At 35.9% G+C, this 13,988-nt stretch overlaps 3 protein-coding genes across 3 annotated transcripts; all 3 read right to left on the reverse strand.

Annotated features, from left to right (window-relative positions):
* Nucleotides 1-4,060: 4,060 nt before the first annotated feature.
* Nucleotides 4,061-6,734, reverse strand: LOC107426663 (chloroplast envelope quinone oxidoreductase homolog). The gene is made up of 4 exons (XM_016036902.4): nt 6,576-6,734; nt 5,697-5,835; nt 5,280-5,371; nt 4,061-4,981 (listed from the first exon to the last, which is right to left on the reverse strand). Exons 1-4 carry the CDS (start codon nt 6,681-6,683, stop codon nt 4,289-4,291), a joined length of 1,032 nt encoding a protein of 343 aa, XP_015892388.1. The 5' UTR covers nt 6,684-6,734; the 3' UTR covers nt 4,061-4,288.
* Nucleotides 6,735-7,828: 1,094 nt separating this feature from the next.
* On the reverse strand, nt 7,829-10,845 carry LOC107426665 (chloroplast envelope quinone oxidoreductase homolog). Its single transcript, XM_016036905.4, has 4 exons — nt 10,645-10,845; nt 9,796-9,937; nt 9,447-9,538; nt 7,829-8,747 (listed from the first exon to the last, which is right to left on the reverse strand). Exons 1-4 carry the CDS (start codon nt 10,843-10,845, stop codon nt 8,058-8,060), a joined length of 1,125 nt encoding a protein of 374 aa, XP_015892391.2. The 3' UTR covers nt 7,829-8,057.
* LOC107426666 (chloroplast envelope quinone oxidoreductase homolog) lies at nt 10,828-13,931 on the reverse strand. The gene is made up of 4 exons (XM_016036906.4): nt 13,761-13,931; nt 12,920-13,061; nt 12,571-12,662; nt 10,828-11,866 (listed from the first exon to the last, which is right to left on the reverse strand). Exons 1-4 carry the CDS (start codon nt 13,833-13,835, stop codon nt 11,177-11,179), a joined length of 999 nt encoding a protein of 332 aa, XP_015892392.3. The 5' UTR covers nt 13,836-13,931; the 3' UTR covers nt 10,828-11,176.
* Nucleotides 13,932-13,988: the final 57 nt, after the last annotated feature.

Here is a 13,988-nt window from a genome sequence, read left to right on the forward strand (position 1 = left end):
GAGATACGAGGAATTGAAAACCGACCGAAGCTTTCCGGCCAAATTCCAGCTGCCTCCGGCGGAATTGGGGTCGATGGAGACCGGATTTGTAATCCTCGTCGCTCAAGCTTCGATTTGGTATATTATTCGACTATTTTAGATAACGTTTGTGTTTGACCCCCCGGGTACCGAGTATTATTTATCCGATTAAAATATTAATTTATTTGCCTGTGTGTGAATTGTGTTTTAGGAGCACGGGTGAGTCATGGAATTGATCCCATGGTGGATCTTAGGTTAATTGCGTGCTCCAGGTGAGTGACCAACCTTTAATAAATATTTTGGGATAATTAATTATATTTAATTGCTGTTAAATTGGTATCTGAAATTATGCTCATGTGGCGTATTTTAAATATAGTCAGGAAAAATATTATTTTATATATATTTACCCGTTGGTGCTAAATGGAATTTTGAAGTCATTAAGAAATTCCCGATTCTTATTTTATGCTGATTAAATGGTATTTATTATGCATGAGCAAAGTATATTTCAGTAATAATCGTACATGGTTTTAAGTGTTATTTTTCGGGCATAATTGGATTAAATATTTTACGAAAATATTTGTTTAAGTTGGTGGTTTAATTTTATAAATTATGCCCGCGGTATTTCAATTGTTGAATCTCGTATTACGAGAAAAGGTATGGTTTTATTTGTTATCGATGTTTTCGTACCGGTTTGTTAAATAAAAATATGTGGATGGTAAGTGTGAAATTTTGATATATTTCCCACGGTAAATTTGGAAAACGGTACGGTTGGTTTAATAATTATTTTAGACGTATTCACATAGTATTGGTGTTCTGGTATATGTATATGTGGTTCAGCGCGCAAGTATTATTATTTCACCCGTGAGTTGCCATTGGACCGTGGGCAGGCAAGTCTTATATAGTGCACACAGCCGCCCCCCTCCTTGGCCGGGATGATGGTTTCAGCAGCGGTACTGTCGGCACGCTGAAGTGCCGTTTGCAAGTTTCTCTCTGTAATCTCCCCGCCATTCGGTGCTTAGGACGCTGGGTATCGGAGGGCATCACTGGTATATGGTGTGGTGCGTCAAGTACAAATTTTTTGGATAGAAATTTCAAACCCCAAAGAGTACAAAATTATTTATTATAATTTATTGCAGTTTATTTATATTTGGGGTATTTAGTTATTTATTTGTTGTTTATTAAATTATTTGGTCCCTTGGTTTTCGGGAAGTATGAATATCGGGTTTTGTGAAATTGTTTTAAAAGAGGAACATTTCCAACGGAGTGAATAGTGAGGGTTTTGAGAGAAAGTATTACTTCAAATGTTTATTTATTTATTTGTTCGGTATTGATTTATTAAATCACTTTATTTGGTATATTATTAATATTAAAGGTGTTCAGTAGTCAGGGTCACTCACTGAGATGATTAGCATCTCACGTTTTCAAATTTCGTTCCCCTAGGTTCAGGTTGGGAGACGTTGATCGTCCGGGGATAGCCCGACGTCTCAGCTCGTTGCCGAAAGTCCAAGAAGTATTTATTCCCTTTTTCCTCTTCATCTTGTATTGTTTCCGTATCTGTCATTGTATTAATTCATATTTATCTATATAATGCTCTGTATACTATTTTGGACGTGTAGTTATTATCTATGCACTGGGTTGCTGCTATTATTATTTTGAAGTACTGTAAATTTGTGGAATCAAATTGTAGTATTGTGGGAGGAATAAGGGGACAGTTATAGAAGTGCGTTTTCAGTGTAGGAAATTTTTGGTAAGTCCTACCCTTAGGGGAGGTGTTGCCGGATTTTTCGTTGGAAGGTTCGGTGGTATTTCCCTGGGATCAGGGCTTGTCTAGGGTTCCGGGGAGGAATTTTGGGCGGGTCCTGACACCACAAGTCCCCTAATGTGTGTTAAATGCAACAACATGCAAAATATACATTTTTCAATGATCCTAAGGAGAAAAAACCCTAAAAATTATAAAAAAGTTCTCAAATTGGCATAAAATTTGATTACCATAGGACCTTCGGTAATTACCAATGAAACTACAGTAATCAATTTATACTTGCTGGAAAAATTACCGAAGGGTTCATCGGTAATTACCGAAACTCCTGTGGTAATCATATTTTACCAATTGTTTTGCCCCCACAAGTCCCCTAATGTGTGTTAAATGCAAAAATATACAAAATATAAGTTCTTCAATGATCCTAAGGAGAAAAAACTCCAAAAGTTCTGAAAAAATTTTCAAATTGGTAAAAAATTTGATTGCCGTAGGGCCTTCGGTAATTACCGATGAAACTTTCGGTAATTTTTCCAACAAGTATAAATTGATTACCGTAGGTTTTATCGGTAATTACCAAAGGCCCTATGGTAATCAAATTTTTGTGCCAATTTGAGAACTTTTTCAGAACTTTTAGGGCTTTTTCTCCTTATGATCATTGAAGAATGTATATTTTGCATGTTTTTGCATTTAACACACATTAGGGGACTTGTGGGGGCCAAAAATTGGTAAAATGTGATTACCACAAGGGTTTCGATAATTACCGATGAAACCTTCGGTAATATTTCCAGCAAGTATAAATTGATTACCATAGGTTTCATCGGTAATTACTGAAGGCCCTATGGTAATCAAATTTTTGTGCCAATTTGAGAACTTTTTCAGAACTTTTACGGTTTTTTCTTCTTAGGATCATTGAAGAATGTATATTTTGAATGTTTTTGCATTTAACACACATTAGGGGACTTATGGGGGCCAAAAAATTGGTAAAATGTGATAACCATATGGGTTTCGGTAATTACCGATGAAACCTACGGTAATTTTTTCAGCAACTACAAATTGATTACCGTAGGTTTCATCGGTAATTACTGAAGGTCCTACGGTAATCCAGAACCAAAGGACGTTGCTCGCCATTAAAACAACAATTGAAGATCTACCAAAACCATCAAGTGGACCAAAATTGAAATCCAGAACCAAAGGAATAATTAGGAAGCAAACCATATTCCCAGCTATGGCTCCCAAAACCCCAAAGAGAACATTCAATTGCTTCTCTGACCTCCTTGATGCAGATTTTTCAAAAGAAACCTTGGCGAGCAATGTCAAAAACTTAAAAACACCCATAAATCCTAGTAGAATCAGAACAAAATTGCCATTTGCTAAAGACCTAGATTCTTCCAATCCACCATTCAAGTATTTCTGAAGCAACAAAGAAGAAATAACCACAAGCGAGAAGGTAAAAGCATTCCGATACTTGTAGAAATAAAGGCGAGATTGAAGATGGGCATCATCGAGCATTAGCCTGAAGATCTGAGCATTGCTTTCATCGAACTCAAACTTGTTGTCCTTGGATTTGGTTCTCTTTCTAATCTCAGCATTGGTTTTGGATGAAAACCTAGAAGCTGAATCGAAGGAGCCACAAAAGGTTTTCTTGTATTAGATCTAAAATAAAAGACATCCAGGTCTTTTAAAATTTTTTTAAAGGTGTAATGGATATTAAAAGGCAAAACAAAAAAGTTCACCAATACAAAGGTATATATCGTCATGGCCCTTCTAAAGAGGGCATCGGGCCAAATTCTCCAATAAAATTTTACTTTTTATCTTCAATCATTTGTAATTTGAAAAATATGCTGCTTAAAACAAAGAGTCCACTGGGATGCTGTAAGCTTCTAATTCTATTTCTTTCTTAAGAATGGCAATCCGGACAGTTTCCTTGGATTTGGATAAATCCGACCTGATTTATTAGATAAAGTGGGTGCTTATGTTGATAATATTTATTTATTTGTCGATTTCTTTTAAATCGTGATTTTTTTATTTTTTATTTTTATTTTTTTGGTGGTAATTCTTTTAACTCTTGTTTGTTTCACTGAGTTCCTAGAATTGGACTTCCATCAAAAATAGAGTTCCTAGAATTGGAAATCTAGTAGTTCATTTTTTGGCAATTCTGTGATTTTGAAGAGATTCCAAATATTTTGCTTCCTCTTCCTCTTTGCTTTTGGATTAATTTTGTGAGGGACGACTAGACATTGAATTTCTTTTTGTACATTCTTTTTTGTGCCTAATGGATTGAGAATATTTTATCCCAAAATAATAATAATAATAATAATAATAATAACCACCAACTAATTAATAATGAGGCTTATACATACTTCGTCAAGGCAAAAAGACAAGCTGAAGCACACATTAATACATAATCATTAATCCAGATAAACAAAACCAACAAACAATTAATCCTCCAAATTGAAAAAGTTGATATATAGAATACACAAACTTAATTAAGTAATCCAAGATATATTCGCCTAATTAAGACTCCACAATGATTTTCCCAGTGGCATGGCCATCGATACTCTTACCCCAACCATCTTCAGCCTTGCTAAGAGGGTGGTTTGAATCAATCACTGTCTTGAGCTTTCCATCCTTCACCAACTTAACAAGATACTCCAGCTCCTCTTTCTTAGGACTCGCTATCATTGGCATAAGCTGTTTCTTGGAGAAAGTAATTTTGTGCAGAGCAAAAGTGAAGAAAGTAATTCCTCCAGGGCTTAGATCGATAACCTTCGCTTTCTCACTCAGATTGGGCTTGTAAGTGGACCAAGGAATGGTCAACGTAGTCGCACAGTTGACCACTGCATCATATTTCCTACCAGATGGGCTCCTCAAGGCCTCACCATCTGGGGTCTTGTAGTCCAGAACCTCATCAGCTCCTAAGCTCTTCACAAATTCAATGTTACGTGCTCCACAAGTAGCTGTAACATGTGCATTTCCAAGCCTTGCTAGTTGAACTGCATAATGTCCTACACCACCTGAGGCTGCGATTATCAGAATATTTTTCTGCTTTCCTGTTCCATCGAGCTTCACTCCCGCGACGATGAGGGCCTGGAGAGCAGTGCCACCGGCAACTGGTAAGCCTGCAGCTTCAGCTGCTGAAACTTCTGGTGGCCTAGTGACTGTCATGCTCTCTTTAGCTACAGAAAATTCAGCTAGTCCACCTCCAGTCTGTTATTTAATTTTTGTAACATCAAAAAAAAAAAAAAAAAAAAAAAAAAAAAAAAAGAAACAGACATAAGGGGATGACATTATATGCCTATTGTTAACAAAATGAATATCATAGACGAAACTTTTTAGCAATCAGGATTAATGCTTATAGAATATAATTATGCCCCACCAGAGTTGGAACTTTGTGGATGCCACAATTTAATTTGGCCGATTAGGTAGCAAATATAAATTAAAAAAAGCTTAGAAAACAGGAACAAAAGGTCAATTTATTGACATTAAAAACTAAATGAGCACTTACAGCATGGCTGTGTAGTGTTACAATTTTGTCACCTGCTTTGAAACTATTAACTCCTTGTCCAACCTCGATGACTTCACCGGCTACATCAGTACCTGTTCCACAAAATTCTCATCAGCCAGCCTTTCCTGTACCTTGCCACACCCTCCTTTAATAAAAAATTTTCAGGCGTGAAAGACATACTCTGTCCCCAATCTATTAGAGGAGGGGCCTGTAGGGGCATTTTTACCATCCTAGAATTAGTGCTTCAATTACAATGATATCATATAGAATGCGGTAGGCATAATTTGGATCAACAAAATTAATGACAAAGGAGGCATACATTTCTAATGTTTTTATAAATTCCAATAAAGAGTGTCATAAGAAATTATAAATATTGTATTGGTATAAACCAAAAAAAGCAAGTAAATTTAACATTACCAGGGGTATGGGGGAACTTGTGAGGATAAAAAGGCCGCACCCCGTTCTGAATTTTCCAATCATATGGATTTATACTAACTGCTTCCAATTTTACCAACAATTCACCTTTTTTGGGAGCCGGGATTGGAACTTCAGCATGCTGCATTAGTTTTTATTATATATTCATGAGAATAATTTAACTGAAAATTAGTATATATATATATATATATATATATATATTATTATAACAACTGAATATTAATTTAGAACTTAGATTTAGTCAAAAGCCATATTGCATCAAGAAAGAAAATAATTTATTGTGTTAACCACCAAAAATAAAAAGGCTTCTATACTAATCCACTATTACAGCATCAAACCAAAAGAAATCAAATTACCGGTATCTTCAACAACCAGACTCCACTGATTCTATGAAATTCAATATTAAGTTCTTTATAAATCAACATAGAAATAGGGACCTATTATCAGTAAGATGAACCCACATAAGCCCAGCAAGTTTATCCTACCACTTCTAAATAATAATAAAATAGTAATAACAAAAGCTTTAGGCACAAGGGAATTTATACAGCAAAACAGAGAACTGAACAGAATAGTCAAATAAGGTCATCCTCATAAAATTTCAAAACAAGAAGAGGTAGCTATGTCAATTACATGTACAAAACACAGTAACTTTATTCGAAAAATGAATAAAGCACATCTCTGCAAGTTTTTTTCATTCATCATCACGGCAGAATTCAGAAAGACATAGAAAAAGCAAAATTCAGAGTGGGGTAAAAAACAACTAACAATTTTGCACTTGGAAATGATTGTAGTTTTACATGCGCAATTTGGTAGAACAAAAAGAAAAAGACAGAAATTAAAAAAAAAAAAAAAAAAAACGACCTTTAAACCTGCAGGCCCTCCACCATAACTGTCATACTGAACCGCATGCATGAGTTTTGTTGCCATGGCTTTTTCCAACTTAGAAGGAGATTTCGGTTTGATTGGCATCTTTGAGACTTATATATATATATATATATACACACACACACACACATACATATATATGGTAAACCAGTTGAAAAGTTTGACGAAATAACCACGAAGACAAAAGTGGAAAGTTTGACTAAAATGGCCACGAAGACAAAAGCTCTTTAATGAATTATACGACCAGAGATTTTTCAAAACACGAAAAAGGAAAGGAAAAGGGGCAAAAAAAAAAAACATGGGAAAGCTCATCATCCAGTTCAATTGGCGTATATGATTTGAAGACCAATAAGAGTCAAAAATAAATGCCATGACAACCATGGTAGTGGCTTTCAAGGAAGAGTACTCTAAGAAGGGTCTCGATTCGTCTTCTTTGGATAAAAGAAATAAATTATAGATTTATCAGCTTTTATAATTTAGAGAAAAAAAAAAATTGTAAACTCTGCGATAGTTCAAATGATTAAAGTGTTATTAACTTTTATTTTTATGACAAAGTGTTTTAGCATGAGATCCAATCCGCTTTTGAAGTAAAATGATAAGGATGATGATGCATTTTTTTTTTTTTCCCCCTTTCTTTCTAAATAGAAGGATCTCAAATATTAACTGTAAAATCTAGCCAAAAAAAAAAAAAAATGCTGACAGTGAAATTAGTGGTCCATATGTTAAATTTGGCACTGTACACAAAATGACTGCTATTGGAACTACTATAATGCAGAAAGGAAAAGCATGAAAATATATGATTGTGCTACTCTGTTTTCTATGACATTGAGTTCTTTAATATAAGTTCCAGACTAGATAAAATAACATTTCTTTATTTGTGGGAATATAATTCTACCCTTGACCAGTGCCCAACACATGATTTGAAAATAATATAATATAATTTTTATCAATTAGTCAAGACTTACAATTCAGAAAAATGCTTGGTTTCTTCGCTTTAAAAAGTCAACCTTGAGGAATCGTACTCCACCTATATTTTCAATTAAACCATTGCCTACTTTACGGAAAATTTAAAAAAAAAAAAAAAAACAAAGAAAAAAAAGAAACATATATTTTCACCAAGTCAAAAATATAAATTCGAAGTGTTTATAAAATTAGGTTCATATTTAACAAAAACCAAAATAATAAAAAAAAAAATCTTTCATAACATTTTTAAATGCATACCAACTCTCTTAAAGAAACATAATAATATTTAATAATAAAAGCAATAAATCAACATCCCCAAACTATAAATAATTACAAGGTTTGTGTTCCGTTACCCAAAAACTACAAGCCACTATATAACTTAATACATATCATACTGTACATCACATAAAACAAATCCATATAAACAAAGTCACACACATAATTTTCCCTATATTTAAACTACAGAAAGTTGACAATCCAAGATATTATGTCAGCCTAAGGCTCCACAATGATCTTCCCAGTGGCATGGCCATCAATACCCTTAGCCCAAGCATCTTCAGCGTTGCTAAGAGAATGCTTTGAGTCGATCACCGTCTTCAGCTTGCCATCCTTCACCAACTTAACAAGATAATCCAGGTGTTCTTTCTTAGGACTCTCTTGCAGTGGCACGAGCTGCTTCTTGGAGAAGGTGAGTTTCTTCAGAGCAAAGGTCAAGAAAGCACTTGCGCCAGGGGTAAGATCAATAACCTTCCCCTTCTCACTTAGATTAGGCTCAAAAGTCGACCAAGGAATGCCCGTTGCACAGTGAACAACTGCATCATATTTCCGACCAGATGGACTCCGCAGAGCTGCCCCATCTGGGGTCTTGTAGTCAAGAACCTCATCAGCGCCTAAGCTCTTCACCAATTCAATATTACGGGCTCCGCAAGTGGCCGTAACGTGTGCATTTCCAAGCTTTGCTAGTTGCACTGCATAATGTCCCACACCACCTGAGGCTGCGGTTACCAGAATGTTTATCTGCTTTCCTGTTCCGTCAAGCTTCACCCCGGGGATTTGGTAGAGGGCCAGGAGAGCAGTGAGACCAGCCATTGGTAAGCCTGCAGCTTCAGCTGCTGAAACTTCTGGTGGCCTAATGACTGTCAAGCTCTGACTAACTACGACAAATTCAGCTAGTCCACCTGCACGCTGTCATTATGTAACATAATATGAAGTAAATATCATAGGTGAAACTTCAAGCAATCAGGAATGCTACTTCATAAATTTCTTATTGACCTAACTGTACAATCAAAGGCAATGGCAACCCCCTAAAAGAAATCAAGGAGGTAGCTGAAGCGTAACACCACTTGGGGTAATGCAATAGAAGTAGAACTTACATTTATGAAGACCTATAAACATAAAGTTGGATAGCTTCACACCATGGATGGTGGCTCCATCATTTGGAGCAAAGCAAGCTTGGGTTCATCCATGAACGTTATACCCTTAGGATCTAATTGTAACCCACCAGAGAAGAAGTTTTAAGAATGCCATAATTGGCTGATTAGGCAGAAAACAATATGTACATATGCTGAGAAAACAGGTTCGAATTCTTAATTGACTCGGGTAAACCATTATCTACTTTCTTTCCTTTCGTGTACTGCTTTCTCTAGTTATAATTAAGACATTTTCTCATAGAACAAGCATATCTACTTCTTTCTAAACACCTTCCTTTCAACCATAATTTTGGATCTTTATCATACTAGATGACGAAGGACATTATGTCAGTAGAAGTTTGAAGTATAGTGCTAGTTTCGTTATCACGGAATATCCTCACTTCTTACTAGTGAAACATGAAACTCCCTAAAATAGACGAAACATATAACAAGAGGACTAAGAATGAGCACTTACAGGAAAGCTGATAGAAGCTACAACTTTATCACCTGCTTTTAAATTTTTGATTCCCTGTCCAACCTCAAGGACTTCACCAGCCACATCAGTAACTGCACCAGAAAATCTCATCAGCCAAAAGAGCAACTTGTTCTTCCTTTTTATGTTTTTTTCAGTTTGACAAATTATCGATCTATCTGTTAATTATGCATGAATGAGGAGTTATATGTTATAAACATAACATCATATCGGATGCAGTAGGCGTCATTTGGATCCACAAATGTCAAAGAGGCATGTCTTTCAAATGCTTTCCAAAGGCTAGTAGAGTGACAAGAAAAATACTAATAGTATAAACCAAAGGTAGAATTACCAGGTATATGAGGGAACTTGCAAGGAAAAAGAGGCCTCAGATATCCTTTCTGAATTTTCCAATCAGCTGAATTTAGACTAGCTGCTTCCAATTTTAGCAAAATTTCGTCTTTTTTTGGAGTGGGGATTGGAACTTCAACATGCTGCAGTATGATAAACATTAAGAATAATTTAACAACTCAGTTCTAGATGTATTTACCAAAATAATAATAATAATAATAATAAATAAACTCAGTCCAAGATGTTTGTCAACCCTATAAAGCAAGTACCGCAAGCAAATAAAAATGTTATAGCAATCAGATTGCATCAAGTATGTAATTGGTTGTGTTAATCCATCGTGACAGCGTCAAAAGAAAACAAATAACCAAAATTTTCAATAACCAGACTCAATACTCAAGAAATTCCATATTCAAGTTCTTGTCAAACAATATGAAACTAAGGCCTTTCCCTCAGCAAGATGAACCTGACAAACATTTAATAGCCCATCCAGAACCCAAGCAAGTTTATCCTTAACAACTTTAAATCAAATAAATCAAAGTAAGCATAAGGCGCCTAACCCACAGCAAAATTACAGACATTGAACATAAGACTCAGATGGTCCTCATAAATTTTAAAAACAATGAGGTCTTTTAGTTACTTATACAAGCACAGTAATCAAAGGAAAACAAACAAGCGCATAGAAATCCCTTATCACTATAATTTCGGTATATCATGGAACTAAAAAAGACAGTGAAAATTGAAAAGCGAAATTCAGAGTCGGAAAAATCAATTACCATAGACATTTAGAAATGAATCTACAAGGGCAATTTGTTAGAAGGAAAAAGAAATAATAGAAAATAAATAAACAAACCTTTAAGCCAGCGGCGCCTCCACCATAGCTTTCATATTGAACCGCATGCATAAGCCTTTCTGCCATGGCTGCCATACCCACAGAGAGAGAGAGAGAGAGAGAGAGAGAGAGAGAGAGAGAGAGAATGAGGAGTGGGATCCGTTTGAGGATATTAAGTGTGCTACTCTGTTTTCTAACATTGACTTCATTATAAAATAACATCCCTTTATTTATATATTATTTTTTATGAATAATTTCATTTGTTGATTTGTTAGAATAAAATTCTAACATTAGTCAGTCCCAACACAAGATTTGAAAATAATATACATTTTTTTAAGCAAAAAATAAAATAACATAAACTTCATATATTATTGACTCCTTCCTCAAAAAGGACTTAATGCATATCATACTGTATATATGCATCACAGGCCATTACATGCCTTAATGGATATCACACTACATCACATAACACCAATCCATATAAACAAAAGTCCACACTCAATTTTCCCTTCTTTAGAAACACAAAGTTGACAATCCGAGATATTATGTCAACCTAGGGCTCCACAATGACCTTCCCAGTGGCATGGCCATCAATACTCTTAGCCCAAGCATCTTCAGCGTTGCTAAGAGAATGCTTTGAGTCAATCACCGTCTTCAGCTTGCCATCCTTCACCAACTTAACAAGATAATCCAGGTGTTCTTTCTTAGCACTCACTAGCAGTGGCACGAGCTGCTTCTTGGGGAAGGTGAGTTTCTTCAGAGCAAAGGTCAAGAAAGCACTTGCGCCAGGAGTAAGATCAATAACCTTTCCCTTCTCACTAAGATTAGGCTCAAAAGTCGACCAAGGAATGCCCGTTGCACAGTGAACAACTGCATCATATTTCCGACCAGATGGACTCCGCAGAGCTGCCCCATCTGGGGTCTTGTAGTCAAGAACCTCATCAGCGCCTAAGCTCTTCACCAATTCAATGTTACGGGCTCCGCAAGTGGCCGTAACGTGTGCATTTCCAAGCTTTGCTAGTTGAACTGCATAATGTCCAACACCACCTGAGGCTGCGGTTACCAGAATGTTTATCTGCTTTCCTGTTCCGTCAAGCTTCACCCCGGGGATTTGGTAGAGGGCCTGGAGAGCTGTGAGACCGGCCATTGGTAAGCCTGCAGCTTCAGCTGCTGAAACTTCTGGTGGCCTATTGACTGTCAAGCTCTGACTAACTACGACAAATTCAGCTAGTCCACCTGGACGCTGTCATTATGTAACATAATATGAAGGAAATATCATAGGTGAAACTTAAAGCAAGCAGGAATGCTGCTTCATAAGATTTAGAAGTCCCCCCCAATTTCTTATTGACCTAACTGTACAATCAAAGGCAATGGCAACCCCCTAAAAGAAATCAAGGAGGTAGCTGAAGCGTAACACCACTTGGGGTAATGCAATAGAAGTAGAACTTACATTTATGAAGACCTATCAAGTTGGGTAGCTTCACACCACGGATGGTGGCTCCATCATTTGGAGCAAAGCAAGCTTGGGCTCATCCATGAACGTTATACCCTTAGGATCTAATTGTAACCCACCATAGAAGAAGTTTTAAGAATGCCATAATTGGCTGATTAGGAATATGTACATACGCTGAGAAAACAAGTTTGAATTCTTAATTGACTCGGATAAACCATTATCTACTTTCTTTCCTTTCATGTATTGCTTTCTCTAGTTATAATTAAGACATTTTCTCATACACCAAGCATATCTACTTCTTTCTAAACACCTTCCTTTCAACCATAATTTTCGATCTTTATCATACTAGGTGACAAAGGACATTATGTCAGTAGAAGTTTGAGGGATAGTGATAGTTTCTTTATCACGGAATATCCTCACTTCTTACCAGTGAAACATGAAACTCCCTAAAATAGACGAAACATATAACAAGAGGATTAAGAATGAGCACTTACAGCAAAGCCGAGAAAAGCTACAACTTTATCACCTGCTTTTAAATTTTTGATTCCCTTTCCAACCTCAAGGACTTCACCAGCTACATCAGTAACTGCACCAGAAAATCTCATCAGCCAAAGAGCAACTTGTTCTTCCTTTTTATGTTTTTTTTCAGTTTGACAAATTATCGATCTATCTGTTAACTATGCATGGATGAGGAGTTATATTTTATAAACATAACATCATATCGGATGCAGTAGGCATCATTTGGATCCACAAATGTCAAAGAGGCATGTATTTCAAATGCTTTCCAAAGGCTAGTAGAGTGACAAGAAAAATACTATCAGTAGAAACCAAAGGTAGAATTACCAGGTATATGAGGGAACTTGCAAGGAAAAAGAGGCCTCAGATATCCTTTCTGAATTTTCCAATCAGCTGGATTTAGACTAGCTGCTTCCAATTTTAGCAAAATTTCATCCTTTTTTGGAGTGGGGATTGGAACTTCAACATACTGCAGTAGTTTGATATACATAAGAATAATTTAACAACTCAGTTCTAGGTGTATTTACCAAAAAAAAAAATAATAATAAATAAACTCAGTCCAAGATGTTTGTCAACCCTATAAAGCAAGTACCACAAGCAAATAAAAATGTTTAGCAATCAGATTGCATCATGTAATTGGTTGTGATAATCCATCATGACAGTGTCAGAAGAAAACAAATAACCAAAATTTTCAATAACCGGACTCAATACTCAAGAAATTCCATATTCAAGTTCTTGTCAAACAATATGAAACTAAGGCCTTTCCCTCAGCAAGATGAACCTGACAAACATTTAATAGCCCATCCAAAACCCAAGCAAGTTTATCCTTAACAACTTCAAATCAAATAAATCAAGGTAAGCATAAGGCGCCTAACCCACAGCAAAATTACAGACATTGAACAAAAGACTCAGATGGTCCTCATAAAATTTAAAAACAATGAGTTCTATTAGTTACTTGTACAAGCACAGTAATTAAAGGAAAACAAAGAAGCGCATAGAAATCACTTATCACTATAATTTCCGTATATCAGGGGACTAAAAAAGACAGTGAAAATTGAAAAGCGAAATTCAGAGTCGGAAAAATCAATTGCCAAAGACATTTAGAAACGATTCTCCAAGGGCAATTTGTTAGAAGGAAAAAGAAATGATAGAAAATAAATAAACAAACCTTTAAGCCAGCAGCGCCTCCACCATAGCTTTCATATTGAACCGCATGCATAAGCCTTTCTGCCGTGGCTGCCATACCCACAGAGAGAGAGAGAGAGAGAGAGAATGAGGAGTGGGATCCGTTTGGACATGGATATTAGGTGTGCAACTCTGTTTTCTAACATTGACTTCTTCATTATAAAATAACATCTCTTTATTTATATATTATTTTTTATGAATAATTTCATTT

This window comes from Ziziphus jujuba, chromosome 9 (genome assembly GCF_031755915.1).
Source record: "Ziziphus jujuba cultivar Dongzao chromosome 9, ASM3175591v1".
Classification (NCBI taxonomy): domain Eukaryota; kingdom Viridiplantae; phylum Streptophyta; class Magnoliopsida; order Rosales; family Rhamnaceae; genus Ziziphus; species Ziziphus jujuba.